General features: G+C 41.4%; 1 protein-coding gene across 8 annotated transcripts in view; it reads left to right on the top strand.

Annotated features, from left to right (window-relative positions):
- Positions 1-27675, top strand: part of tenm2b (teneurin transmembrane protein 2b) — a 325773-nt gene that overhangs the window by 152142 nt on the left and 145956 nt on the right. For 2 of the 8 annotated variants that reach the window (XM_072662456.1, XM_072662454.1), the window contains exon 1: positions 10853-11219. The exons of the other annotated variants lie outside the window; for them this stretch is intronic. In XM_072662456.1, the coding sequence (XP_072518557.1) occupies positions 11186-11219 (34 nt within the window). In that variant the 5' untranslated portion in view covers positions 10853-11185. Of the gene's footprint in view, positions 1-10852; positions 11220-27675 lie in introns of those variants that run through there. 8 annotated transcript variants of the gene reach the window in all.

Raw genomic sequence — 27675 nt, 5'->3', positions numbered from 1 at the left:
AGCTCGTTCCACCACTTTGGTGCCAGGACAGAAAAAAGCCTGGACGCTTGTCTTCCGCGGATTTTGAGGGAAGACAAGTGTCTTCCGTTTATAATAGCAGCTTCAGCTGTAACATCTCTGGTCTTCACCAGCTGCTTTGCTTTCCTTCGCTTTGTATACTTGAGGTAGACCAGCCTTGGCCGCCTCCATGCTCGTGAAAGCTCTTTTTTTTCCCCACGAGATAAATAATAAAATATAGTTGTGTTCACCTTGTCAGTTCCCACAGGATTGATGTAACCCTGGTTTCTGGCTTAATGTTACCCAAACAGGAAATGGTTATGACTTTCTCTAACTTGCAGCCTACTGAGAAGGTTATGTGCATGAGTGATGACACTGTTGAAAACTGTGCAACAGACTATTTTTGATGACAGACTGGGGTTGGATAAGAATACAGATATGAACGCAGACACGTGGGGTGAAGAAAGACATTCTCTGTATCTTTATTATTCATTTTTAGGAGCGTCGCTCCATTTTCTTGTGTTTGTTGATTTTATTCTCTCTGTCTTTAATATAAAAGCAGCTGCAGTCGACTGTAAATACTTGTTTGGGGATTGTAGGGGGACAGTGTTGCTCCTTTGCCTACATACTGTGATCAACAGACTGTAAGGAAAGCTAAAGGCATATTTTGCATAGGTACTTGTGGTCCACATCTTTCTCATTTTTAAACTGTCAGTGTGAAAGTCCAGATTGTTGGGTCTGACTGTACAATTCAGGCTTATATACAGCGTCATGATTGGATGTAGGGGATAAGGGTAGGCATGGCAACAGATTTTTTTTTTTTCTATGTGAGTGAATGGGGTGCACATGTTGGTGCACATTTTACAGTGATGCATGTACAGTAGTAACACCCAACCAACAACTTCACTACTTTAACAACACACTAGCAACCACCTAGGATACCATAACAAACACTTAGCACCCACTTCGCAGTAGCAATCACCTGAGGTTCCATAGCAACTGCCTAGCAACCACCTAGCAATAGCTTAGCAAAACCATACCAACAACATAGCAACACTTAAACACCAATCTGGCAGCCACTTAATACACCAATGACACCATAGCCACCTACCTGAGAGATACCACAGCAACCATATAGCAAAATTATAGCAAACACCTAGCAGTACCATACTAAGCACTTAGCAACTACCTGTCAGCCCGATTCAAACCACCTGATATACCATAGCATCCACCCAGCAAAAGCACTAGTTTTACCTTAGCGATCATGTAGCAACAGCCTGGCAACCAACTTTTCTAGTTGCTTTTGATGTCTGTCTGCCACCAAGCTACCATCCAATAAACGTTACTGACAGGACCAAAACCACAGAGGTACTCCTTGGTCATAATTACATCAGCGATTACCATTAAACGAATTCGATATTCATATAACTTAATATTCATGGATACTACATCTACCGCATTTTACTCAGCTGCCTCTCAGAGACATGTTCTCTCACTTCCTGTTTTGACAGTGCTTTGGAAGTGTTGAGCCCAGTGTTGGCGTCTGCAGCCATCCGTGTCCTCATGCAAATGTTTCTCTTCCTCCCCTCATATGTCAGATGCTAATTAGCAAGTATCTAATTAGTGTTAGAAGATTAATCACTCTTGGGAAAGGCGGCTGGGGGGGTGAATGGGGGGGTGTGGTGGGGGGTTCACCGATGAGACGGTGCGATGTGACAAAGATGCTGGAAGCAACACTCTTAATTCTTTAATTCACAAACAAGCGAAAAGAAGGGATTAAGGCCTGCTGTCTGCTAATGCTAACTGTTTGCTGTCTCTAACTAATGGAGGTTAAAGGTGGTGCAAACAGACAGACTTCCTTGTCGCCGTGGCGTATCTGTGACTCTGTGTCGAGTCCTCCACATGCCGGACCGTCTCTTGGTCTTTCCTGATGTCCCGGACACCTGGGACCTTTACAGTGACCGTGATTGATTGCTTCAGGGTTTTTGGGGGGGGGTTGTCTTGAGTTCAGAGCGGTATCTAACCGAAGCCTCGGGGCAAGTGAGGATGCTTTGGCATTGTTTAAATGTATTGATCTGTGCATGCGAGTGATACCCCTCACCATCGTGCCACTGATTTTTTTTTTTCTCGCATTCAGATCAACAAATGCTACATCTCAGATGAAGGCTAGGGTTAGGGTTAGTGTTAGGAAGTGGACGTGAAGCAGTAAAAGAAAGGGCATGAGTAATTCTGCCACAACTAATGGTCTTTGTTCTTTCCCTTAAAAAAGGGAATATTTGATCAGGGCCGTCTCTTTTTTTCCCCTCTCTCCTCTTCTAGCGCAGAATCGCATCTATTTCCCACGTCTCACTGATGAGATTGAAATTCGCTCTTTAATGGATGATTATTCAGCAAAGCACGATGAGATATTTTACATCCAAGCGAGAGATCTCTGCTTAGGAAGTAGTGCTGTGTGGAGAAGGAAGTCATTTTCTTACATCAATGTTGCAGTACTTCTTTAATGGATCATAAAGCATTGATAATGATGTATCGGAATTCAGTGAGAAGGACAAAAAAAAATCACACACTGTATTTTACACATTCTCATGTGGTTGATGCATTTTCCATAATTTTGCCCGGATAGTCTTTGGAAAAAAAATGAATGCTAATGAATAGTGCCATCTTCTGAAACATTTATTGCCTATCCCGCAGCTTTTGTACGATTCTGGAAATTCTAATTATGTGGGCAAATAAGTATGGCACTGATTCCAGTGCTGGGGACTTTTGCCGTTGGTGAGTTCGAAGTAATTGACTATGTGTAAAGACAGTCAGGCTCGTGGCTAGCGGCAATGCAGCATGCCAAGAGGAGCTTCTGTGTGAGTTGTTTAACAGATAGCCTGTGGCTGTGTAGTATAGCGAGATATGTGGGGCGATGTCTGTTCTGTTTCGTGCTTAATTGGAGGAATGCAAAGCGAGGCATATCGCTTGGGGAACACGACAAAGACACTCCGTGTGTGCTAATGCTGAACAGAGCGAAAGTGGACTGAGTGTCTTAACTCATTGTAGTTGGCACAGGTTAGTCTGCGTGAAGTGATTGGTCGACTTTGCTGACCCAGCCAACAGCAGTTGGAGCTTGATTTGCATCTCATGGCTGAGGTGGATGAGTGACAGCCAGAGGCAGACACCTGGGCTGCGGTTAGCCGGTGCCTATGACAGCCTGCAGGGGAGGGAAGACATACAGGAGGGCATGAAGCACCTTCTCTCAGGAGAATTCTGGAGTATCCTTTCCTGTGCAGAACTGTTGGAGGCAGCACTTTATTGTGCGGTGCAGAAAGTATCTGGTATTTAATGGATAAATTAGGGTGGTTATTAGGAGTGGGGGGGATTTCATTTCCGTAGATGAATCTTGATGTGGACGTGGACGACTCTGAACCGATTCACAGGCGTCAAAAATGGAAAAGTGCTGGTCCGGATAACATCCCCGGACGAGTACTACGGGAGTGCGCTGATCAGATCTCCGAGGTACTGGCAGACATTTTCAATGTCTCCCTCACCCAGGCAGCTGTTCCCACCTGCCTGAAGACCGCCACCATCATCCCGGTCCCCAAGAGCTCCACAGTGACAGGTCTGAATGACTACCGGCCGATAGCTCTCACGCCGATAGTCACTAAATGCTTTGAAAGACTGGTTATGACCCACATCAAAGCCACCATCGACGTCACTGTGGACCCACACCAGTATGCCTACAGGAGGAACCGATCCACAGATGATGCCATTTCCTCTGTGGTCCACACTGCCCTCACCCACCTGGAGCAGAAGGACTCTTATGTCTGTATGCTCTTTGTGGACTTCACTTCCGCCTTCAACACCATGATACCCCAGACCCTGACAGATAAGCTCTCCTCACTTGGTCTGCGCTCTTCTCTCTGCAACTGGGTCCTGGACTTCCTGACCAACAGGCCGCAGTCTGTGAGGATCCACAACCTCTCCTCCTCCACCACAATCCTCAGCACTGGCTCCCCTCAGGGCTGTGTGTTGAGCCCCCTCTTGTTCACGCTGCTCACATATGACTGCTCACCCATCCACCCAGGCTGTCATATTGTGAAGTTTGCAGATGACACGGCAGTGGTCGGATGCATCACAAACAGTGATGAGTCTGGCTACAGGCAGGAGGTAGAACACCTGGAGGGTTGGTGCAGAAAGAACAACCTCTGCATCAACATAAAGAAGACGAAGGAGATGATTGTGGACTTTAGAAGGGGCAGACATGCCCACCTCCCCCTGCATGTCGGAGGGTCTGCGGTGGAAGTGGTCTCCAGCTACAGGTACTTGGGTGTTCACCTGAGCAACAACCTCACCTGGAGCAACAACACTTCCAGCCTGGTCAGGAAGGCACATCAGCGGCTCTACTTCCTCAGGCGGTTGAGGCGAGCTGGGCTCGGGAGCTCGGTCCTCACCTCCTTCTACAGATGTGTGGTGGAGAGCGTCCTATGCTCCAGCATCAACGTGTGGCACGGAAGCTGCTCTGCTGCAGACAGGAAAGCTCTGCAGAGGGTGGTGAAGGCTGCACAGAGGTCTGTCGGAGTCAGCCTCCCCACCACCACGGACATATACACCTCCAGATGCAGGAAAAGGGCTACCTGCATCATGAAGGACCCCACTCACCCAGTACACTCACTGTTTGTCCCGCTCCCCTCAGGCAGGAGGCTGCGGAGCATTAAGTGTAGAACGAACAGACTGAGGAACAGCTTCATTCCGGAAGCTGTAAGACTTTTAAACGCCACTTAGTGGAACCACTGCAACGACACTTTGACGACACTAGTCACTTTAAATACACTCTGCTGCTACCTTCTCCATTTACTTCTCTCTGTATCTTATTTTCATTTTTACATATATTTTTATATATTTATGTATATTTTATTTATTTAAGTACTGCTGTCTGGGTAATACTGGGTCCTTGGGTACCACAATTTCGTTCCACCCCATGTACCACATGTGATGCGAATGACAATAAAGTCTCCTTGAATCCTTGAATCCTTGAATTTAACTGTTTCAAAGTATTAGCGCAGTGTACGGTATTACCTGGGTGCAGGGGGGTCTGGGGCTGTTAGTTGCACAAGTAGCGCAGATGGTTCTACATTTACGTGACTTCTGTAGCACCTCAACATTACAAATTATCAAATACAACAACTGCTAGCCAGTAAGTTTAATTTTTTTATGAATTACCTTGAATGTGAATCATTTTATTGTGGTAATCATTCATTATGATGGATAATAATAATAATGATAATAATAAGAAGAAGAAGAAGAAATCATCCCTCTTTGTTGACTAACAAGCTGAAGGTAAAACAGAAATTTTCAGATAAGTCAACCTCAAAACAACAGACCTCATTCTTAACATTTAATGTGGATCACTCCATTAAGCATACATCACAAACTGATTGTGTCAAAATAAAAGTCCCAACTACAACCGTACAGTGCTGTGTAAAAGTCATCAATACAACTGAACAGAACATGTCAAAATAAAAGTCATTAATACAAATAAACAGACCAAGTTCAAAAAATTAATAATATAACTAAATGGACCATGTCAAAATAAAAGTCATTAATACAAATAAACAGACCAAGTTCAAAAAATTAATAATATAACTAAATGGACCATGTCAAAATAAAAGTCTGTAATACACACAAAGCAGTACCACAAAAGAGTTTATACGCAGACTAAAAGCTAAAACTGCAGTCTCACATTTGCTTTCTTTTTTACTATTCCAAAAAAAGAGTCAAATGAGTCAAAAACTGTTCTATGATCTGTTACACCACTGTTGTTTAGTGTCTGAAGTTGGCTTCTTTAGATTTGTACTGGGGGCACTACAAGGATAACACTGACAAGTAATGGACACTTACAGCCTTGTATTTACTCTTGTCCTAAGCAGTGTGGGGGTGTTAGGTATTCTCAAACAGACTTGCTTATGTGGTTTCTTACACTGTGATGTACTTTTAGTCTAAGGCTATAGCATTAGATTGCACATTGGGGTGTTGAAAGGACTTTCAAAGGGATCAGAGTAACTTCAGAGTAACACTTCTTTATGGCAGCAAGTTTAACATTAATGTTTAGACACAGATTATGATATTTTAAATAACGATTATGTTATTTGAGCTGCTGTATGTGCTATTCTGAAGAGAGATGCCACCACTGCCTGTAAGCATCAGATAATAGAATCATGTAAATCTAAATATTACTTTACTCCTGATTTCAATTCTGACAGTTTAAGTATAACCTGCTGTTGGAACCCGAGGTGTTTTACAAAGAAGCTCCATGTAATGGATGTTTGAGATATTCAGAGCATGTAAAAGTGTCAACTATGACAACAAATGGGAAAAATCAGTTGAGTAACAAGCCAATCAACATGATATAAGAACCCATTATAAATCAACACATGTATTTGTCTACAAGCAGATTTTGCCAACATTACTAATATGGAGGCTGTGCAGATACATTGCCTCAATTGAGAACAGCCAAATGACTGTCCTGTGCCTGTGTATCTGTAATAATATCCTTAGTACATAGGATAATTAGTACATAGGCAGTATGTCTGAGCCGGAGACTGTCAAATGCTTCTATTTTTTGTGGCTTCTGTACACCATTTTAGAACTTATGTGGGAGACACCCCAAAAGAACAAGAATCATAACTCATATTAGCTTTTTAGCTGGATAAGACTAGCTTGATGGGCGAACTTCGGTGTGAATATTATGTATGGTAACTAAAAAAGGAAGGGCTTTACAAGGTGATTGAAAACACAACATATACTATAGGTTTGAAAACAAATACAGATAAAGATAAGAGAAATAACAGAAAATGAAACAGGCACTAAAACATTTATTATATAACATTTATTTATATAAAACAAGTATTATATAAGGTAAAGCAATAAAACATTAAAGAAAACTTTCATTAAAACGAAAAATTGGTCAGTAATAAAATGTAAAAAGGAAAATAGAATAAAAAGAAGTAGTGATGATACAGTATATAAAATTTTAAGTCAATAAAAAACTATTTATAAAACACTACATACAGGCCAGACTGAATAAATAAGTTTGTAGAACTCCTAGAACTGGAGGAACCAAAATATAAAAATAATGTAATATTTTGGTTATTAATTTTTGTGAGCATCCTAACCCCCCATCCCCATCCTGAAGATGACATGCTTTACTACATTTGCAGTAAGAGGAACCTTGCACAGATAGATTTTTTGGGCAAACCATTGTGTAAGAAGTCAAATCATAATACTTCTATGATTGGATTCATGTTTGATGTGGTGTAACTTTGAATTCTAGGTGACAGTATTGCCTCTGCATGTTGCATCAGTGAACTGGAATCGGCCCTCACATTCTGGGGAACTGGGACCATGTTCCAAATGCAAGTCAGTCAGTGAATCAAATAAGCGCAGAGGCATGACGAGGTGGGATTTACTGCTGTCTGTCAAGTCTCTTTATGGCATCCGTGGGGAACACCACAATACAGAGCTGCTCTGTTCAATTCCCCAACATGTCTGCAAAACTCAAGATAGCTAGAATCAATGCTAGAGGATGAGCAGCAGGTTTGCATATGCAGAAGCTGCGAGTATTAATGCTCATCGGGTTTTGATTGTGATCAGAATGAGCTTCTGCAGTCAGGTTCAGGAAGTCTGCATCTATCATCTTCATAGACAGAAAAGTGGACTGAGCAGGGGAACGCTGTTCTGTTCAAGTCACAGGAATTGAACACAATTATTTCTGTCTCATCGCTCAGTGTACTTTATCCCCTCGTTCTGTTTTGAGCCTTTTGTTGTTGTTTGTGTCTGTGTTGTGGCCGGCCTGTTCATTCCTTCTGCTCTAGACGTTTATTTCATACAAAAAAAGATAAATTGCAGACCCAATTGTGTCCACTTGATCAAAGCTCTGCACGGTGAAAAGAAATGCAAATGTAGGATACACAGTGCACAGACAAAACTTTCAGTGTTTACATTTGACAACATCAGTATTCTGGTTGGGTACCAGGAACACACCTTTCATAATCAAGACTAAATGTATAAATGAGTAAATATGAGAAATGTTGAAAAGCTATATATCTTACAATACCATTACAGGCTCAAAAAAAAAAACTCTACCGTCTACTGCTGGATCTCTACTGTTCTGCATCACAATGACCAAACACCATGTACAGTACAATCTCCCTCCTAATGCAAATCAGCCAGCACAAATCCAGCTTTACTTGCTTGAAACTTGCACGCTAGATTTCTCTGATGTTGCTTAATGGAATGCCTGCTGAAGGTTACTGGAAAATCGGCCACAACAGTTTTAACCATTTCAGCTTTGTGGAACACGTTTTTGAGTAACTACATCAGCAATTTATTTCAGTCAACCCAGGATGCAATAGCGTCTCTTGGAATAATGGTCCCGGTAGAGAGTTACTACAATCTGCAACCTTTTAAAGTGACAGAATGGCTGCTTGTGCCAGCATTTCATGCATGTTTTATGACTTTATTGCAAAATGCACAAAACCTGACAGTCTGATGTATCTGATGGCCTGATGTATCTGAAGAAGAATTATGATAACAGTGTTGCTACAGCTACATTCATGCTGTTTTTCTCTGTTAAAAATTGTTCTAAAAAAGGAATCGATACACATACACTCATGTAGAGACCTTTGAGGGTTAGGTTAAGTTAAGATTAGGTTAAGGTTATCAGATCAAATCAATTGAATCAAATTTATTTGTGTCATGCTTTTCTACCAAGACAAGAGGGGTCCCATCTTCTTCTGGCCAGAAGTACTTAAATAAAGTATAAGGTGTGCATATAAATGTATAAAGTTTAATTGTAGTAGGTTGAGTGTAGGTTTTGGCTTAGGTTGAGGTGTAGGTTAGGTTAAATTTAGGTAAAGGTTAAAATTAGGTTTAGGTGTAGTCCAAATACTAGAACAGCAATGTAAAATCGGGTTATTAACATGAAACAGTAAATATAACAGCAGGAAGATTGCTTTTGTGTGTTGCATTCTGCCTGGTTCACCGTCGCAGTATGACAAACATTTCCAGAAACATTTGAAATCACTTAACAAAAAACAACGATTGGAGTTCATATGCATCCATTACTTGCTACCCAAATTAGCCTTTAGATATGTCGCAATTCCAGAATTGTGGTCTGTACCAAAACCACTGAAATTCAACGATTCTTGAGACCAATTTCGAAAGAAGTGTTATCTTCTCTTGAAGTAATAAAAAAACTGTTATTTAAAACAAAGCAACATTGTGTCAAATCCACATCCAGTCACAAATCCACTTCATGGTGGCATAGCATTTCTATTGTAGTGCCCAGCTGTCTGGAATAGGAAAATAAATCATGTAAAAAGCCTAGATGTAATAAATAGCAAGACAAAATATTAATATTGCAGTGGAATGTAGCCCTCAAGTATTTAAAACAAACAAATGGCATATAACCATGAAGTGCCTCATCTAGCGATCATTTTATGCCAGTAACAGCTTCCTTGTATAAAGACTTGGTGATCTTTTGACCACCTAACCGAATGGCACAAGGAGGTAAAACCAACACAGCGCTTCTAGTAGGTATTCAGAGCTGTCAGATGACCGAGGCTTGGAGCTTCTAGGTATAAATGGGTCAGACTGGTGTGCCACTTTTAGTGTTAAAAAAACCACTGAATTGCTTTACCTAAAGTATGCTAAAATTCACAAACAATACCAGTAATATATTTTAGTTATGAAGGTTTTGATGAAACTTGATCACCTTGAGTTCTGAGTCCAGATCTAGCTTTCTGTCTTTGAGGTGTTTAGATAAGTTTCAGATGTTTCCTCCTTTCCTTTCTGTCTGCATACTGATCCTTCATCATCCGACTCTTGACGCCATTCCACACATCGTTGTTATGATTACCTTCCTTTTTCTACTTCCCCCTACTTTTGTAGGCTTATCATACTTCTGGAGAAATCACAGTCTCGTGGATCTGATGGCTGCAGTAGTTTTGGTTCCTTGTCTCGAGTATCAGTTCTTCAGTGCAAAATTAAAGAAGCACTCTTCAGAAACCAACCACGCTACATTTGGTGTGAGGAGAAAACTATGTGAATCAGATTTTCCACCAAACCTTTGTTTAAATGGCAAGAACTGTCAGCTTTGCTCTGGACAGAAGATCCGTACTTGTTCATTTGTTACTTGCGTGTTCAGTTGAGTTGAGTTACTTTGGCTGTGAAGACTATGCTTACAGTTTAAATATGGTACTCATAAGACCAGGACAAAAGGGTAAATGATAGCGGGGAGCTGACTTCCCCTGCTCTGGGCAGTGGCCCCTCTGGAACAGGAAGCCCCCCATATGGAAGAGGATTGAGAGCAGCAGGTCCACCCTGGTCATTTGGAGGCCGGTAGTTGTCCAGCGTCGGAGTGGCAGCTTGGAGCTTCACAGGATTATTGGCCACTGCTGCCCCTCACCAATATCCCTTACACACGGCAAGGTGCTCTGGACCTCATTTAGCTGTAGCTGCAACGGTGCCTGAACCGTGCTGAGGATCATATGGCATGCACCTGAGCACCTCCATCTACATAACAAACACTGTCAAAATTCTGTCAGGATCCTGACTGGTGAGACGTTTCCAACTTACATTGTTATGCTAATGCTTTCGGCACAGGAACTGGACTGGGAAAAAACACACACACACAAAAACAAACGTTGAAAAATTTGTAATTCAGACTTGTCACCACCTTTCAATCACCACCTCACTTATGCTCCGAGCTCACCCTCCCTCTTATTTCTCTCATGAACACTCTCCAGCACGTCCCACCCCTCACAGCCGGGCTAGCGTCTGCCACGTGCACGCTAAAGAGCAGACGCTGAGCAGTGCTCTCTGCCGTCTCTCCACACCACACACACACATACACACACTTTACTTGTTACAGTGCCGTACTGCCACTTTATGTGACACTCTGAGCAATTTTTCTTTTCTTGCTCACAATGTGGACAGGTTGGGATTTCTGCAGAATCTAGAAATCCATCTTGTCATTAGTAGGGAATTGTCCGCTTATCAGGGTTCTACATGAGACTAAATCCAGTCCGGCTGTCTTGCAAATTTTAGGATTTTTCTTTTCTTCAAGGATACCTTTCCTTTTTTTTTTTTTTTAAGTCTAAGCAGAGCCGTGTGACTTGTTGAGCCGTGCGGGAGAGCTGCAAGCATGCACAGGGGAAAAGCGCTCCAGCACGATGCAGGTAAGCAGAGAATCAGCTCTACACTGCGACCCAAAGCTACAGCTGGATATTTTAGTCATTTCTGTCGGTAACTAGTTTAAAGTGAGACTGAACACAAAGAAAATATACATAGCCAGCAAAACAGTAGCCTTTTTTCCCACTAATGGACTAGTGCAGCTCATTAAAGTGATGCCACATCATGTGTATCTATTGTGTTATTGTTCTCTGCGGGAAGAGAAAAAAAGGGCTTTCTTCTGGAGTCTATTGGGAACATTGTTATTAATGAATTGCACTGGGTTTCTGTGTTGTTAGCGCCACTCGTACTGATGTGCAGATTTCCTCAGAGGCTGCTGTAGAGGCACAAGCCTCTTGCCTTGAGGCACACTTTCCCCGTTCTTAGCATATGCTCTCTCACCCAGTTGTTTCCTGCCGCACTGTAATAAAAAAAGTACTTTTTGTAATAATTTGACAAAGTATGATCTTATTATAAACTTTGGTTCTATTTTACATAAGTGAAAACTTTGAATTTAAAGGGCCATATCATACAAATATATAATGACATAAAAATAATCATTCCTTTCTTTTATAATATCAATATCTATTGCATACAAACATTAAACATTTATTAAATGTAGCGTTCACTCCACAGGCCTTACTTTCCATGTTTGCAAACCAAGTTGCAGAACTGACTCAGGTTTGAGTTGAATGTAGTTATGATGTCACAACCATTAACATATTTACTAGTGATGCAAATGAAAATTCTCATCTAAAATCGAAATTTAAAAAAGGAAAAAGCTTATTTATAAAATGTATTTGAAAAAAAAAGTATTTCTTTTAATGTTCTGTTTTTATGCTTTCAGTAAAAATATACGTGTAGAAATACAAGATAATACAGATATTTAAATAAAACATCTTAATAAAATATTAATTGTTTTGAGGTGGCATTAAACCTGCTATGACCTTAGTTAGGCTATTTCCAATTTAAACCTGTACGCCCACATATACATTAGGGGTGGGTGATATGGGAAATAAAATATCATGATATTTAAACACATTTTTTATTTTATCTGCATATTTTGCCACATATACAAAATTCACTGTACAAATCACAGACAAACTTTGCTTTTACTTTACTTAATTACTATCCCATACTTGTCATACAGTACTAATTACACTCTTCGTAATGAAGCATGCATTTAGTCAGTGTTCTTTAAGGACGGACAAGATCCACAGTGCTCAGAAACTAGTGTATTGTGTATCACGATCAAACATTGTGGTGATGGCCCGTAATATGCAGCATTTTATAGTTTTTGATCACGCGAGAGAACAAAATGTAGATGTTTTGGCAGGATCTTATATATTTTTATATATTTTTAATAAACACTGATCAAATACTGCGCTTACACACTCATTGAGCTTCAAAGCAGGTTAGGTTAATCACAATCTGCAGTGAAGGAGTTACAGAGAGCTGTATCCTCTTATGATACTCTGTGGAAACAGTGATTACAAATTGCTTGACACAGGAACCTTAAAAAACAAACCATGAAGTAGTTCAGCATGGCTGCCGTTTTCTTCACTGCGTTTCACGGCTGCTCAGATCCATTATAAAGTGTCACATTCTTGTTTTTTTCTTTAAAAAAAACAAACAACAAACTGTCCATGACCATTTCGTTGGCTGAAATTTCAAATATATAAATATGCCCACCCACTGAGCCCACTCCTGTGCATTTCAGCCCTGTCTTTTCGAATTAGATTATTACAGACATTACAGAGCACCCAATCAGAACAGAGGTCATTTATATATGCAACCCATAAAGGTACAGTAACAGAATCAGCCTGTTGAATTTTATAGAATAAAGTTAACCTACAAAATGATTAGATGAAAACCACACATATATTGTAAGTGGGGTGCAGGTGAATCAAAATCAGATTCTAATAAAATGTGGAATTCAGACCACACTTTAGGTCAAACCAGCTAAAGCAAACTCCAGTTAGATTCAGCCAAACAAAACACACCTACAGTCTTAACTGTAGTTACCTGTATGTACAGCACTCTACTGTAAGTACAACAGCACAGCAGTTTAACTGGTGCACATGTCACACTTATAACCTGTTAGAAACCTGTTAAAATAAGTAAGGAAGAACTTCTCATTTCTCTTATACATCTCTGCATTAATCACAGTACTCTCCGGCGTGTAAAATTAGCAGTCTTTTTCTGCTCTGACTCGCGTGTCTCACATACATGCTAAACCTCTCCTCCTGGCCCTCTGATAGCAGCATGGTGGGCATGGCAGGTGGAGAGAGAGAGCGAGAGAGAGAGACGACTGAGCAGAGATAGATTGCCTCCAGGCCCAAACTGAAATTAAATGCTTACTGCCAAGACAGAAGGTGTGTGTGTGTGTGTGTGTGTATGTGTGTGTGTTTACACGCATGTGGGGTAAAAATGCGCTCGCACCAGTGTAAACCCAACGCCCTTCCAAGTAACTCTCCTCCCCTGTGTGAAATAGTTACTGCCTCCCAGCAGCAGCCGGGCAGAGTGGAAGAGTAATCGTACAGCTCCTCTCTACTTTTCCATGGGCTTTAATATGAAGAGTGGGCGTGGCTATTCAAATATACAAATAATTTACTTTAATATAAATTTCCTTACTTGGGTATGTTATGAGACATACTGTAAAATTCGTAACCTAAAACTGACTGATCTCTTTTTTTAAAGTTACATTAATACTTCAAATATTAGTATGTTCAAAGTATTTATATTTTGTAGGTGGAAATTATGTTATTTAATTATTCATTATAAGTCATTCATTTGTTTTATGACTTTTTGACTATGTGAAATCAATTGTATCAAATGTCAAGATACAAACCAGAGTAAGAATGTCCAAGCTAATGGTCTCTAACCCTGGTTCTGGAGGCCCACTGCTCCCAGTTTAAAGTGGGCGTGTCAGAGGGGGGCCAACACTAAACTGTGCAGGACTAAAAGGCCTAAAGACCTGGGCTAAGATGATGTCAAGATCGGTGCTTGTTTCTCTGACATGGTAATTTTATAGAAGATTTTTTAAATAAAAGAATTGTGTTTGGATTCAAACATGTATTGATCTACTCATTATGGAACATTCACACAGTGTAAAGGGCAGAGAGAACTTTCAAATGGCATTTCTTAAAAAAGGACAAGACATTAAAACAAGTCCACTTAGAACACAAAAATAAATCACTAATTCAGCCGCCTCAGGAACCAGTGACCTCTCATGCTAAAAACATAGTGCAAAAGTCAATATTTATTAAATGTCTGAGAGTCAGGATACTGCCTTCCACATAGCACTGAATAGGACTACATGGGCTGCTGAGACCTGGTCTGAGAACCAAATACAGTCATGAAACTGGAAACCGTTTGTATTGTCTGGACACATGATTGTGACTAATGTAGAAACTGGGGATGATGCACTCTGGGCAGATGCCAGGAGTTTACATGTACATACCTGATCCCAGTACATTAAAAAATGTATAATGTGTTAAAATTAGGAATACATCTTAGCTTTTCAGAGCAATGCAACACACACTCCTTTTATATGATTATATGTGCAGTTCTTACAGGATTACAGATGCAATTATTTAAAAAAGCAAAGTATTGTTGCAAAGGAACCTAACATCTCCTAGATATTCTTCTGTCACCCACTGACCATTAAATACACTGGCAAGCTAATGTTTAGGTGCCACTGGTTAGCATTTATGTTATTGTGAATAGTTAAGCGAGTGAAGGATGAACTGATCTCCAAAATGTTAAAGACCCAACAGTCTCAATATTATAAGCGAGATCAATGTGTTCTTAATACATTGTTTTAAGTAAAAAAGCACAACCCTGCAAAAGAGATTTTAGCTCTCAGATGACTCTTAACAAGGCCTAAGCCCTAAATTAGCTTGTTGGCACTATGGCTTGTTTACAGTCGTTGTTATGATGACTTCAATCCTTGTCCCAGCAATCACAGGCCATGGGATCCTTTAAGCAGCTGCCCTGGGCAGTGGTGGCTCAGCAGTTGGAGCTCTGGGCTGTTGATGGCAGGGTTGTTGGTTTGATACCCAGGCTCGGCAAGATGCCACTGTTGGGCCCTTGAGCAAAGGCCTTCACCCTTTCTGCTCCCCAGGCGCTGGAGTTGGCTGCCCACCGCTCTGTGTGTGTAACTGCCCCTAGTTTACTAGTGTGTGTGTTTACTACCACAGATGGGTCAAATGTGAGGACACATTTTGCTGTACATAGTACAGTGACAAATACCTGCACCTTTACCTTTACATAGAACCCCCTGTTTGACTACTAATGAGGATTAAGCAGACTCTAAAGTGCAAGAATCAGTGCCAGGAACATCTTAACAAACCTGATGTATTTTAGAAAAGTCCTTTTTTGTTTTATATCTGTCTGTAAAAGATATATATACAATAATCTTACTTAAAACATTAAAGAAATGTGTCATCTTTAACTTTAGTTAACTTTAGTAAAGAAGTTATTTACAATAACAGATATTTATCAGGGGTGCCCAACCCTTTGCATGCCACTGTACATCATCTGCTTCAGCAGATTCTAAACATCTATTTGACAGAGATAATGACTACCAGTACCAATATGATTATCATCTGCACCCATAGTAGATGTGTTTCAATGTTCCTTGTTATATGATATGGATAGGGTCAATACTGTGGAAAATTAGGAGTATTAATGTCAATAGTTTTGACAAGGCTAATTGGGATATTCTAATACTTTTTCGAAATTGTTATTGACGTTAATGTTATTTCCAAGGGTATATATTAAACCTGTCCATTTAAACAGAGAAACAATGTATGGATAGTGTAGATATAGTGTGTGTGTGTGTGTGTGTGTGTGTGTGTATATATGTATGTATAGTGTACTATATGAGCTATGCAAACACACTTGTGTTAATAAGTTGTGACAAATCTAATTTGAAATGAAATAAATAATAATTATGAAAGAGCAAAGAATTACAGTGGAGTCCAGCACACATTTGGCTAGGCGTGATGCAGCCTGCCTCAGCACAGGCCTGGTGAAGGTCCTCAGTGCTGGGGGTCAGAGAGGCTGGCTGCTGGTAAAACTCTCCCCACCAGGCTTACATCTGTCCAGCGTGTGTGATCAGTGGCAGTACACTCTGCCCTCCTTTCCCTGTCCTGTCCGCGTCAGATCCAGCCTGCCCGGCCACCTTGCGCCCCCTTCCCTCACCTTCATCCACCTCTGCCGTCTGAAGAGACAGGCCATGCTTTTCATACACATCATTCTATCTCATCTGCCAGAGGCAGCCAGGGAAGGAGCTGAGCACGATGCGGGGTGTGTCCCAAGTATAGACACAGACTAGATTTTATAGCAGGAGCTGTACTGTGCCTACGGGTTGAAATATTGAAGACTGTTACTGGATCTTACTGTGACTGACAGTGAGTGAGGTCAGCATAGTGAGTGAGTTATTCCTTAGAAGGTGCGGTTACAAAAAGCATGTTGTGTTTTAGCTCAGTGGAACAACTGGAAGATGTACAGTTTCTAACCATTCAGTCAATACCACATCAATCTGTTTGAGTAGGATTTCATTTAGAAAGGAAAATACTGTTGTGTACTAACATTTTATAGACAGACAAAAAAATTAAATTAATATTAAGCCTTTTATACTTTTCCCATATTTGAAATTGAAACAAAAGGAAGAAAGTGGGAATTGGAAACTGTCTGTGTAAAATTGGTCTGTACAGAATGTAAATAACAGTGAAATATGTCTTTATTATGTAACCATGTAATTATGTAGTCATTACATTTAGCTAATTATCTCATGTTAATTGAGTATGTCATCACTGTCAGGCAAAAACCTCCATTTGACTGTTTTTCACTTTTTGAAATTAATTTGAAACTGGCAGTTGTTCTTTAAATATTATATTAATAAACGGGCCAAAAGAAATGCTCTAAAATGACTTGGAATAAAATCTTTACACTGACTCCCATTAAAAGTTTAGATGGTTAGATGGATCTAAATCACAATATATATATATAATTTTTTTAAAAATAGATAAACAATTTTCTCTAAACGGGTTGCTAACTGTACTAGGAAGCCACTAAACCTTTTAGTGGGAGGGCTTAAATATGTAGGACTCCACTAATTGACTTCACATTTGTGTCACATTTGTGCCTCAAGATCCAGGGTCTTTATATTTCCAGTACTGAAAATGGTGGCGACCGTATCTTGCTCTGTAAGCTCCTTGTTTTTGTGCATTCATTCTGCATTTGTGAAGTGTAGTCGATGCAGCTTTGCACACAAAACCAGAATTAACAAAAGCAATCCGAAAACCTCACCCCTCTCCCGTCCACATTTAGTTAATATACCCCATTTCACAATTAAGCTGGCTAACTTGTTAACTTGCTAACTTGTGAAAATAGGACAAGAATGTGAGACTGGAGTAACTGTCGCATAATTATTACATGACGCCGTGCATTTCTCGGTTCTGAGTTAGAAACACAACAAATAGAAAACTAAGTCATTACCACTCTAACGGGTCCATACCGGTGCAGAACTGTACGGCATGGCCTTAGTAACCATTAGGTCCCGCCGTGGAAAACAGACCAATAACACACCTTCCTCACCCCAGAACAAAAAGAAAACCAAAAGCAGTCAGAAATTAAAACAATACATATACAACAATCCATGCCTAAACAAAACAGCTAGAAGTGAGCTGCGTGAATATGATGTCCTCCCTAAGTTAAAAGGTTCTATGTAGTTCTGAAAAATGGCTCTTTTGCTCATAACAATGGTAGATCCCTCACTGGATAGCGGTACATGCTTGGAGGAAAACTGTAACTGCCGTTTGCTCTTACATCAGCCTCCAGCCCGTTAACCCCCACGCTGGATATCTTTGTGCTGAGTGATGAGGGGAGAGGGAGAGCCATCCTACCCACCCATGGCCACAAATGACTGTTGAATGGCCACTGTTTGTATAAGAAATATTACATAAAGGATCGTTTGATGAAGATTATTGTGTGCTGCTGCCTGTGTGGAGATGAAAGTTAGGTACCCAGCACTCAATTAGGTGCAAACCCTCTGCCGTAAACCTCGGAGAGCTATTCAAATATGTCAGCCCAAATGGAAAAATACTTGGTGCAGAGCCAAGAGATATGACCCAGCATTCCATCAGACACCTTACATCTGTCACTGAGTTTAGAGACAGAAGGACAAATCTTATTTAATGCTTTTGTAAAACCGTAATATCTATGAATATATGGAGGTTCGTGTATTGCGTAACACTGAGGGAGGCAAGGAGGCGGATTACAAGTGTGAATCTAATGTTTTAATGAGATCCATGCAGAGGGCAGGGTGAACAACACCACTAAACTAAGAAAACAAATGAGAAAAAAAGACAAAGACACCAAAACAATAACAAAAACACGCATCTACCCAAACGGAACCAGACTGAGTAGAAAACACAGGCAGATTAAAGGCACAAAAGCTGAATCTGAACAAACAAACCAAAGGGTCTAGGAACAAGGAACACTTGGGGGAAACGATGAGAGGGCTGGGCCACAACAGAGAGAATGAGAGAGAGCAGAGCAGGACACCGGACCAGAAACGCAGGAGCATATGGCCAGAGACATGAGGAAAGGTAAACAAAAGGGAAAACAAGGACAAGGCAGGATGGGATTATCACACATTCATGGGCCAAAGGTGAATCCTGCCTAGGCCTTCATGCCACGCCTCATCGAATAAATCCACACCAACATCCAGTTCCCAGGCCAGAGGATGCTTCAGCTGAATGGCGGAAAATAGGAAAACAAATAGAAAGGCTAAAGACCCACGTCACAGCCTGCACAAGTGACCTACGCCATTTTAAGCGTTTATACTTGTGTGCTGGTGCGTCTGTGATGGAGTTTCTGTGCCACTGTGCTGACTACTTTGGAGTACTACTAATGATGGCTGAAACCGAGCAGATTTAATAATTTGGTTCGTCACCTGCAACCATTTGTCTCACATCAGTGTACGCACAACCCATGATCCACGTTCGTCCTACTGAATTTAAAAGTGATGGCAAACCAAGTGGGCCAATCACAGGTCTCTGTCGTGCATAGGGGAGGTGCACATCAGGCTAAGTGCACATCAGGCTAGGCTACAGCTTAGGGTATGTGGCTATGTATAGGCTACGTTTAGGCTACGCCGTAAATTCGGCACAGAAGAGTGAACTGGCTTTTTACGCTTAGCATCAGGAGTCTTTTTTGTAAATCTGTAAAAATAGTGAGGTAAAGATATTGGGAAAATGAGCTAAGCAGGTCAACCCCTTAACACTCCAGGGCTTCTTACACACTAAGGTGTATTACTCTGTAACTACAGGGACAAACTGGTGCGGCTATTCTTTGGTGTTAGAAGTTAACACTAGTAATAACACTTTCGGCTCGCCGGCAGTCCACAGGCTTTTTAAGAGGTCAAATGGGTGGGTGGATAGGTTTCTAAGAGATCACACACCCTTTTGTCACCTTCTAGAGAAGGCCATTTCTACCACACCTGGGATAGAATTGTGATTGCAGCAAATTGTGCTAGTGGAATAGGATAGATTAATTAGAATTAATATTTATCGATGCATACGATTTGCAATGATTATGGATATATTAGAGGTAGTTCAAGAGAAATGCCTTTTTCATTTCAATTGAAACAAAAGGAAGCAGCCCACAGTTAAATCTGTTGCTATGGAATGTAAATGTCATTAATTATGCGACTCGCTGTGCAGTTATGAAATTACATAATTATATAATGTACATATGCATTGTATGGCAGAACAACAATCGACTTTTGAGAGTTAACCTGCTCCCAGAACGGCGCTATTAGCTTGAAGCAGGCCCTGATACATGGCAGTGGAGCGAGCATTAATGCTGTGTTCGGCGGATGGCTTAAGCTTCTTTGAGCTTCTTTGTGTCTGCACAGTCTAATTAAGGCCACTTGTGCACTGTATTGCTCTTGTGTGCTGGAAACATGTGAAAGGTTTAAATTGAAAAATATGGAATCCATTAACCTTGCAGACAAGGGCCACTCACTCGCATCTCATTAGAGACACGGGGAATTGAGCAACACAGCAAAATCTATTATTGTTTTAATAAGCCGACAATTTGTTAATTTGTACGAGTCTTAAGTGTAAACGTAATTTCTCATCAGTATCATCTTAATGGGGTGGGTGTACTGGGAGCAGCTTAGGGCTTTTGGAAGGATTCGATAAACACAGAACTATGAAGTAGCCCATGGATACACACACACACACACACACACACACACACACACACAGACAAAAGGCAATTGGCAAATTCCAACCTACTTCACTGGGAATTCAACTAATACTAAAATAAATCAAAAGTTTTCTGCTTCTTTCCCAACAAACGTGAGTAAAACTGCATGCTATTATTTATAAAAATCAAATAAATGGCTGTGGCTACTTTCCAGTGGAGCAAGTAAGAGACAGACTTCACCGAAGCTCCTGTAGGTTCGCTAAGGGGTTTTTCCAGGGTTACACATCCAAATCGAAGTCCTCATCAGCAGAAGAACATTTTGGACCAAAGAGGAATGATCTTAACATACCCTCTGAATCCAGAATCCTAAATCCCGATCCAAAAATGGTGACATACATCTCAAAAGATCTTTCAGAGAAGCTTACAGACACACATACACACAGACTGCAGACGAACTAGATACCATGGTTGCTGCCCCACACACAATTCCTGAACAACACTATCAGGATGATGACAGCTCTCTGGGTGCATAAAACCAAGCACGTTCAAGCCAGAATGCAGAACTGCAAAACAGCCAGAATTTATTCCAGACATCTGTCTCTTACCAGCTCTCAACCTCAGGGTTTACACTAGTATCCACTGCCCACAGAAAAACGTACTCATCCATGAAATGCAGACTGTGTTTCTGTAATGCACGTTGCAAAGACAGAGGTGATAATTATTCACCTAAATAACAAGGAAAATCCGTCTTGCTTCAGATTGGCTAGCCAGCTGCAACAGTGTGCAGAAAAGCGGTGCTCACCTCAGACTTGTGTGTGTGTGTGGGTTGGGGGGGGTGGGGTGGGGGGGATTCTATTAAACAAAGTGTTGATGAGAAACTTGTCACACTAAAATGCTCTCTGACATTCCCAAAACATTGACGGAATGACGGTTTCTTTCAGTTTACATCTTGGCAGATGACTCTAAACCTGCTTGCAGGTCACAGTCATGGACCTCCTACTGAAATGTTGAGGGCAATGCTTCTGTGTAGCGTTACCTATAGCCTACATATGTGATATGAACATGTAGCTGCTAATTGTCGAATAACATTTCATTGTTACCATAAGTGAGTTATGGTTTTGGAGGTAATGGCAGTACATAAAACAAGTAGCTACTCCCATATCAGTCATTACGTTTCATTACTCCACCTCACCCCCATGTAAAACTAATCCCGTCCAAACAGGGCTTTAAACAACTTGCCTTTTCAGTTGTGAAGAAATCTTTTCCAGGCTTTTGTGATCACTGCCTTAGAACCTTTGTTCAACCACCCCCTTCCTCAGAGCATTTAGAGCAATTAAACCAAATTAAAAGGTTAATTAGGATCAGTAATCAGTAATCAGTATGAGCGCTTTGGTTAATGACCAGCCTTGAGTTGGGCCAGCGCCGCCCAATCTGAATCAAACTTTGGGCCTTTAAATCAGAGTGAACTTGGCAGCACACAGGTTGTCCTGTCAGGCATATCCTGCAGAGAAGAGTGATTCCTGAAGACCTCAGAAAAAATTATTGTATTTAAGGTTTAGAGCAGTAGTTCATCTTCCCAGGAGGGGACATCATCCCGAAACTCTCCAATAGTGAGGCATAAAGTCATCCAGCAAGTGACAAAGACAAAGAGCCCGAGAACATCATCTAAAGAACTGCAGGCCTCTTTTACCTCAACCAAGGCCAGTGCTCATGACTCAACCATCTGAAAAACACTAGGCAAGAATGGAATCCATGGCAAATTTGGACAGCGGTAACCATCGTTTACCAAGAGGGATATAAATACTTGTCTAAAGATGACCAAGAGGACGGAAGAGTTATGGATCGATGTGTTGTGCACAGAAGAACCAAAGTGAAGCTTCTTTGGCAGCGAAGTAAAAACTCCATGCCAGCTGTGAAGCATGGTGGTGAAGGCACGATGGTTTGGGGATGCTGTGCTGCTTTAGGATTCTTCAACAGAATATTAGGTCATCTGTTCATGCACTGAAGCTTAAGCACAGTTAGCAGATTCAGCGAAACAATCCAAAACACACTTCACATGAAACAGGAACTTTTGAAATGGCCTAGTCCAAGTCCTGACCTAAAGCCTGTTGAAATGTTGTGGCAGGACCTGAATCAGACATTTAGTTCATGCTCAAATACTGCAAATGTCACTAAGCTGAAACAGTTCTGCAATGAGGAGCAGGTCAAACTTTCTCCACTGTGCAAGAATCACTAGAGAGACTGGTCTGCCACCATGCAGGAGACACTAATTAACAACCAGCGTTTGGTTGCAGTTATTGCTGCTAAGGGGGGCATAACCAGCTATTGAAAGAAAGAGGGCAATCACTTTTTCACATGGGGGGATACATAAAATGTCTATCACATTGCATTTTCTGTTCCTTTGAGGTCCCTTTTATGCATTATTAGTTTTTTTTCATGGCACGGGTATATGGCAATCACTATGGTCTAGTTTTCTTCATCAGAAGTGGCACCGTCAGTCGACACTTATTCCTGAAAGGGAAAGTCCCCGAAAGTATTACAAAGAAATCAATTCCCATCATCCTGATTAGAACCAAACAGCTTTAATAGATATTATCTATAATGATTCCAGCCTGAAATATCAGTTGCATTACCTAATTGCTATTACCCTCTTGAAAATAAAGGTGCTTCAGATTCTACAAGAGTGATTCCATAGAACACCTTATTTTGGTTCTATAAAGAACCATGTTTGTAGCAGAGATTTGTGAGTGTATATGAGAACCTTTAAACTGGTATGAAAAGGGCTTCTATGGCAACGCTCAGGAACCATTTGACCACCTTTATTTTTTAAGGACCGTGTACAGTACATTGCACAGCCTAAATCATCAGGAGCACTCATCCTGATGCCTGAATTCTGTCCATGCTTTTGTTAGTTTTGTATACAAAAATCTATGTAATATAGCATCAGAAATTAAAGGGTCAAAAGAGAGTATGCATGTGACTTCACAGGTGGTAGTAGTCACTGGGGCCTCATCCACTGAGTGGCAATAAGACCAACTGAGGGTCAGCGTTAGCCTTGATTGTGAATGTCGCTAAAACACAAAAATGGGAAACATCTGTGGTGTGACTTAGCTGTACAAACAGATTCAGCGAAATGTGTGGGAGCTCAGTGTTTGGTGAAGTCACCCTCTGAAAACAGGTTGGAAAAGAAAAAAAAAAAAAAACAAGCCAACCATAGCTGTGAATTTAGCAACGTGAGTTTGATTAAAAGGTAGAGCAAACAAACCCGAATGAAGCACAATGACATTCCTGGCTACAGTAATTTGGCTAGAACACTGAGTCCAACTGCCTTTACTTTGAGCAGAAAATTGCTTGTTTCATTCCCAGTTAAGTCGTTTTTTTTCTGCAGAATGTTTTGCCACTCAGTCCGACCAAGGGGGGGCGTGTTTCAGTGGGAACGTGAAGTAAATGCATACCCTCTATTACCTTGAGACTAGCTAACAGCTCAGCGAGGTTCCGTACCTCTATTCTAATTAAAGGATCAGTGCTGGGGGCCCAAAGTAGGGCTGCATGGTATTGGGAAAAAACTGACACTGTAATTATTAGTTTTTTTCTGTTATATTTATTATGATATTAAACAAAATCCAGGAATTTTTCACCAATTTTCACCAGAATTCACCAGAAGTCAATGATCCAACATGTCAGGAAGTAAAGTAAAACCACGAGGGAAGTGATGAGTGGTTTGTCATGGATTAGCATTCTGCCTGGGTTTTTAAAGAGCGTAGCACATTGTCTTTGAGAAGATCTTGTGTTAGAGAGAGTGTGTGTGGAGTGTGGGTGGGTTTACCTGCTGGTAGCCCTGTTGCTGCTCTGCTCCCGATGAGAACTGAAAGCCAAGATCAACAGTTCCGTGCCAGTTCGGGTGTTAGCACTCAGATTAAGAGCTCATGTCGTCATGAGCGTGGTACTGTGATAGCGTGGTAGTGTTGCTTCTGAGACATCCAGCAAACCTACGTTAGCTAATGTGGGAAATGCTAGTCTGTGTCTATTGCGATATTGGAATGGACGTGGCTACACAGTTGCACGGGAAGTAAAATGCATTGGGAAGCCTTTGTGTAACCTCTGCTGTTGATCAGAAAGGCATATATTGGCACTGTCCTGCAAAAACCCTGTATCTCCATTTTTGAGTTGAGTTATTCTTTACATTGTATAAAAAAAAAATTCATGAAGAATGGGCCAATAGAAATGCTCCAAAATTATGATTTATTTTTAATGAGGAAAAAAGGACAACAGAAAGGTTGCGAATGGTGATTCCTCTGGATCAATCAGAGTGCATGTAAGAATGTGTTAGCGTAGTCGGCTCTCCGGATCAGACAGCTTGAGTGTTAGGCCATGTGATCTTGTATGTATGTGCTTTTCCAGGCCTCAGTATGTGTGTGTTTGTGTGTGTGTCACATGTCCACTGCTCCTCTGGGATGTCTTCCTGCTGATGGGAACATCTGCAGTGTCACATGAAGCACTGTCCACTCTGCCCTTCACGATCATGGTCTGCTGTGTGTGTGTGTATGTGTGTGTGTGTATAAATGGTCATTGCACACTTCAGCCGAATACTGCATTACTTCCCTAGGTTATTAGAAACTATTGTGGTACTCATGGAATAATCTTTGACCGTAATGTTGCTCGGCAACCGTAGCGTACTGTTAATGAGCTATATTAGTTGACAGTCGAGTTGTTTATGCTGTGTCTTCATGAAGGCATGGAAATAAACACTGCTCTAGACCTCATAGCGCTGAGGCTGAGGCTGAGGTGACATGCTTTGCCATGGTACTACTAGAACAGCAGTGCTGTGGCTGGCTGCATGTGAGGTGATGCTGTTTGCCACAATTTTTCCTAAAATTGGATTAAACACACGCTAGTGTCTCTAAGGCTACGTTCACACAGTAAAGTAGATAAAAGGGCTCTTTTTTTTTTACCTGTGGGATACAGCCTGTATCCCACCTTCGTCTAAACAGCTCACGCTCCTAAACTGATATGCATGCACAAAAGACCAGTGCTTCCCGTAAGGTTTCGGTTTCATCTTCGCCAGTATCACAGGAACAATCGAGGAGTTCCAGTGACTGACAGCTGGGCTTATCATCGAGAATGGTGGTTTGGTTTCCTTAAACTTTGTTTATTAAGCTTTTTATTTTCTCTAGGAATTTCTTCAAACACAGAGCGGTATCGATATTCACCCAAATGTGTGTGATGTCTGTTACCTCACTATCCCTCCACTGAGAACCCCCCTCCCTCGTCCATTTTCCCTCCCTCCCTTGGTTAATGTTGAGGTGGATTGACATAAAATTGGCATGAATTCTGACCTGGCTGTTCAGACTCAGTGACAATGCCACGTATCAGATATGTCTCGTATTTCAACACCACCTCTCGCTCTTTCTCTCTCGCGCTCTTTCTCTTTCTCATCATCTTACCCCTCTCTCTTTCTATTTCCCCTCTTACCCTTCTCTCTCTCTCTCTCTCTCTCTCTCTCTCTCTCTCTCTCCCGTACCCTTTGTTTTTTTCTTTCCCAACTTACCCTTCTCTCTTTCTCTCTCTATTTTTTCTCTCTCTCTCTCTCTCTCTCTCTCTCTCTCTCCTTACCTCTATCTCTTTCTCTTTCTCACCTTACCCTGCTCTCTCTCTCCCTTTACTCCTCTCTCTTTCCCTCTCTCTCACCTCACCCTTTTGCTCTCCCCTTACCCCTCTCTCCTCTCTCTCCCCCTTTACCCCCTCTCCTTCTCTCTCTCTCTTCTCTCTCTCTCTCTCTCCCCCCTTCACCCCCTCTCTCTCTCCTTACCCTTACCCTTCCCTCTCTCGCTTCCCCACCTCTCTCTTTTGTGCCCTACTCCATCGCCTTACTCCCCCACCTCTTTCATTACCTCCTTGCTCCCCCTTTTCCTGCCCCTTTCTGTGTCTACCCTTGCGCCCCTTTCTCTGGCTCCTCATTCTGTCATCTTTCCTTCTCTTCTCCTGCCTCCCTTGTCTTGCCTCTTTATTTCTCTCCTCTCCACCACTATTACTTTGCCTTTCTTCCTCTCTTCCTTTGCCCCTCTCCTCCCCAGTCTCTCACGCCCTCTCGCTCTCTCTGCAGTCAATAATGTAATGTCTTCTTGTCTCTCTGTCCCTTTAACAGCCCTCCCTCTCGCTCGCAGGTGAGGGGAGATGTGAAAATGATTTCTGTGTGAACATGTCTGAGCTCGCTCATTCGCTGCCTCCATGTCGAACCGAATCTCTGCACCCACGGCAGACGAAGGCGTTCTCTGTTTACTTTGCGAAATAATATTTGCACACCAAATACCCAAGCTGCGTGGGACGGATCAGCGTGGATTGCAGTGACATATTTAAAGTGAATATTGTTCTGAGGACAGATGGATATTGGGTGATGACAGAGCATGTGGTGGCATAGGTCAACATCTTTCCAAAGACAGTTTTTCTTTTTAAACTCACTGGGCCTTAAAGCGAAACCACTGACCACTGAGGTCTGACAGGAGACAGAAATTCATTTTAAAACCTAAAGCTTTTACATGAAACCCCTTTATTGACTGTACAATATATGTCCAAATGTTCAAGTGTAATCATGAACCTAATGCCAGGTGTGGGTTAGAGAGGTTCTGAGCTGTGGAGCAGTGGAGCTATGATCTCTGGAATGATGGATGGTGCTCCATCCAATACTTTTGGGATAAGTTGTGTGGTAATCACCCAACATCATGACCTTGATAATGTTCTTGTCGCTTAATGCAATGATTTCAGAAAACTCTTGATTTCAGAAACAATAAATGAACAGGTGTCCCAATACTTTTGTCCATTTAGTGTGTGTAATATTAGATAACTATAGCTAACCATGCTTGCACACAATACAAGTGTGTATGGTGGGGTAACAAAAAAAAAGATGTAAGCCTAAACATGCATCACGTGTTGTATATTAACCCCACTGTTAGCAAATATGTTTGCGCTTATACTCAGAAAAATCAGACTAGAAAAAGTAAGTGTACATTTGAATTTAATAACACAATATTACAGGGTTAGGGCTCTGACTGGGCTATTCTGAAAGACAGATCTTTATTTTCAACCATTCTTTAGTTAATTTACTTGTGGGATTGGGATCATTGTCTTGTAGCATGACCCAGTGAGCAGTCATAAACTGCTGCCCTTGCATTCTCCTTAAGAGGTTTTAATACCCCTTAAATTGTTCCTTTAATGGTCCCATGTCGTCCAGGCCCAAACCAC

This window comes from Salminus brasiliensis, chromosome 18 (genome assembly GCF_030463535.1).
Source record: "Salminus brasiliensis chromosome 18, fSalBra1.hap2, whole genome shotgun sequence".
Taxonomy (NCBI): domain Eukaryota; kingdom Metazoa; phylum Chordata; class Actinopteri; order Characiformes; family Bryconidae; genus Salminus; species Salminus brasiliensis.
This window is presented reverse-complemented; position numbering and strand designations above follow the sequence as displayed.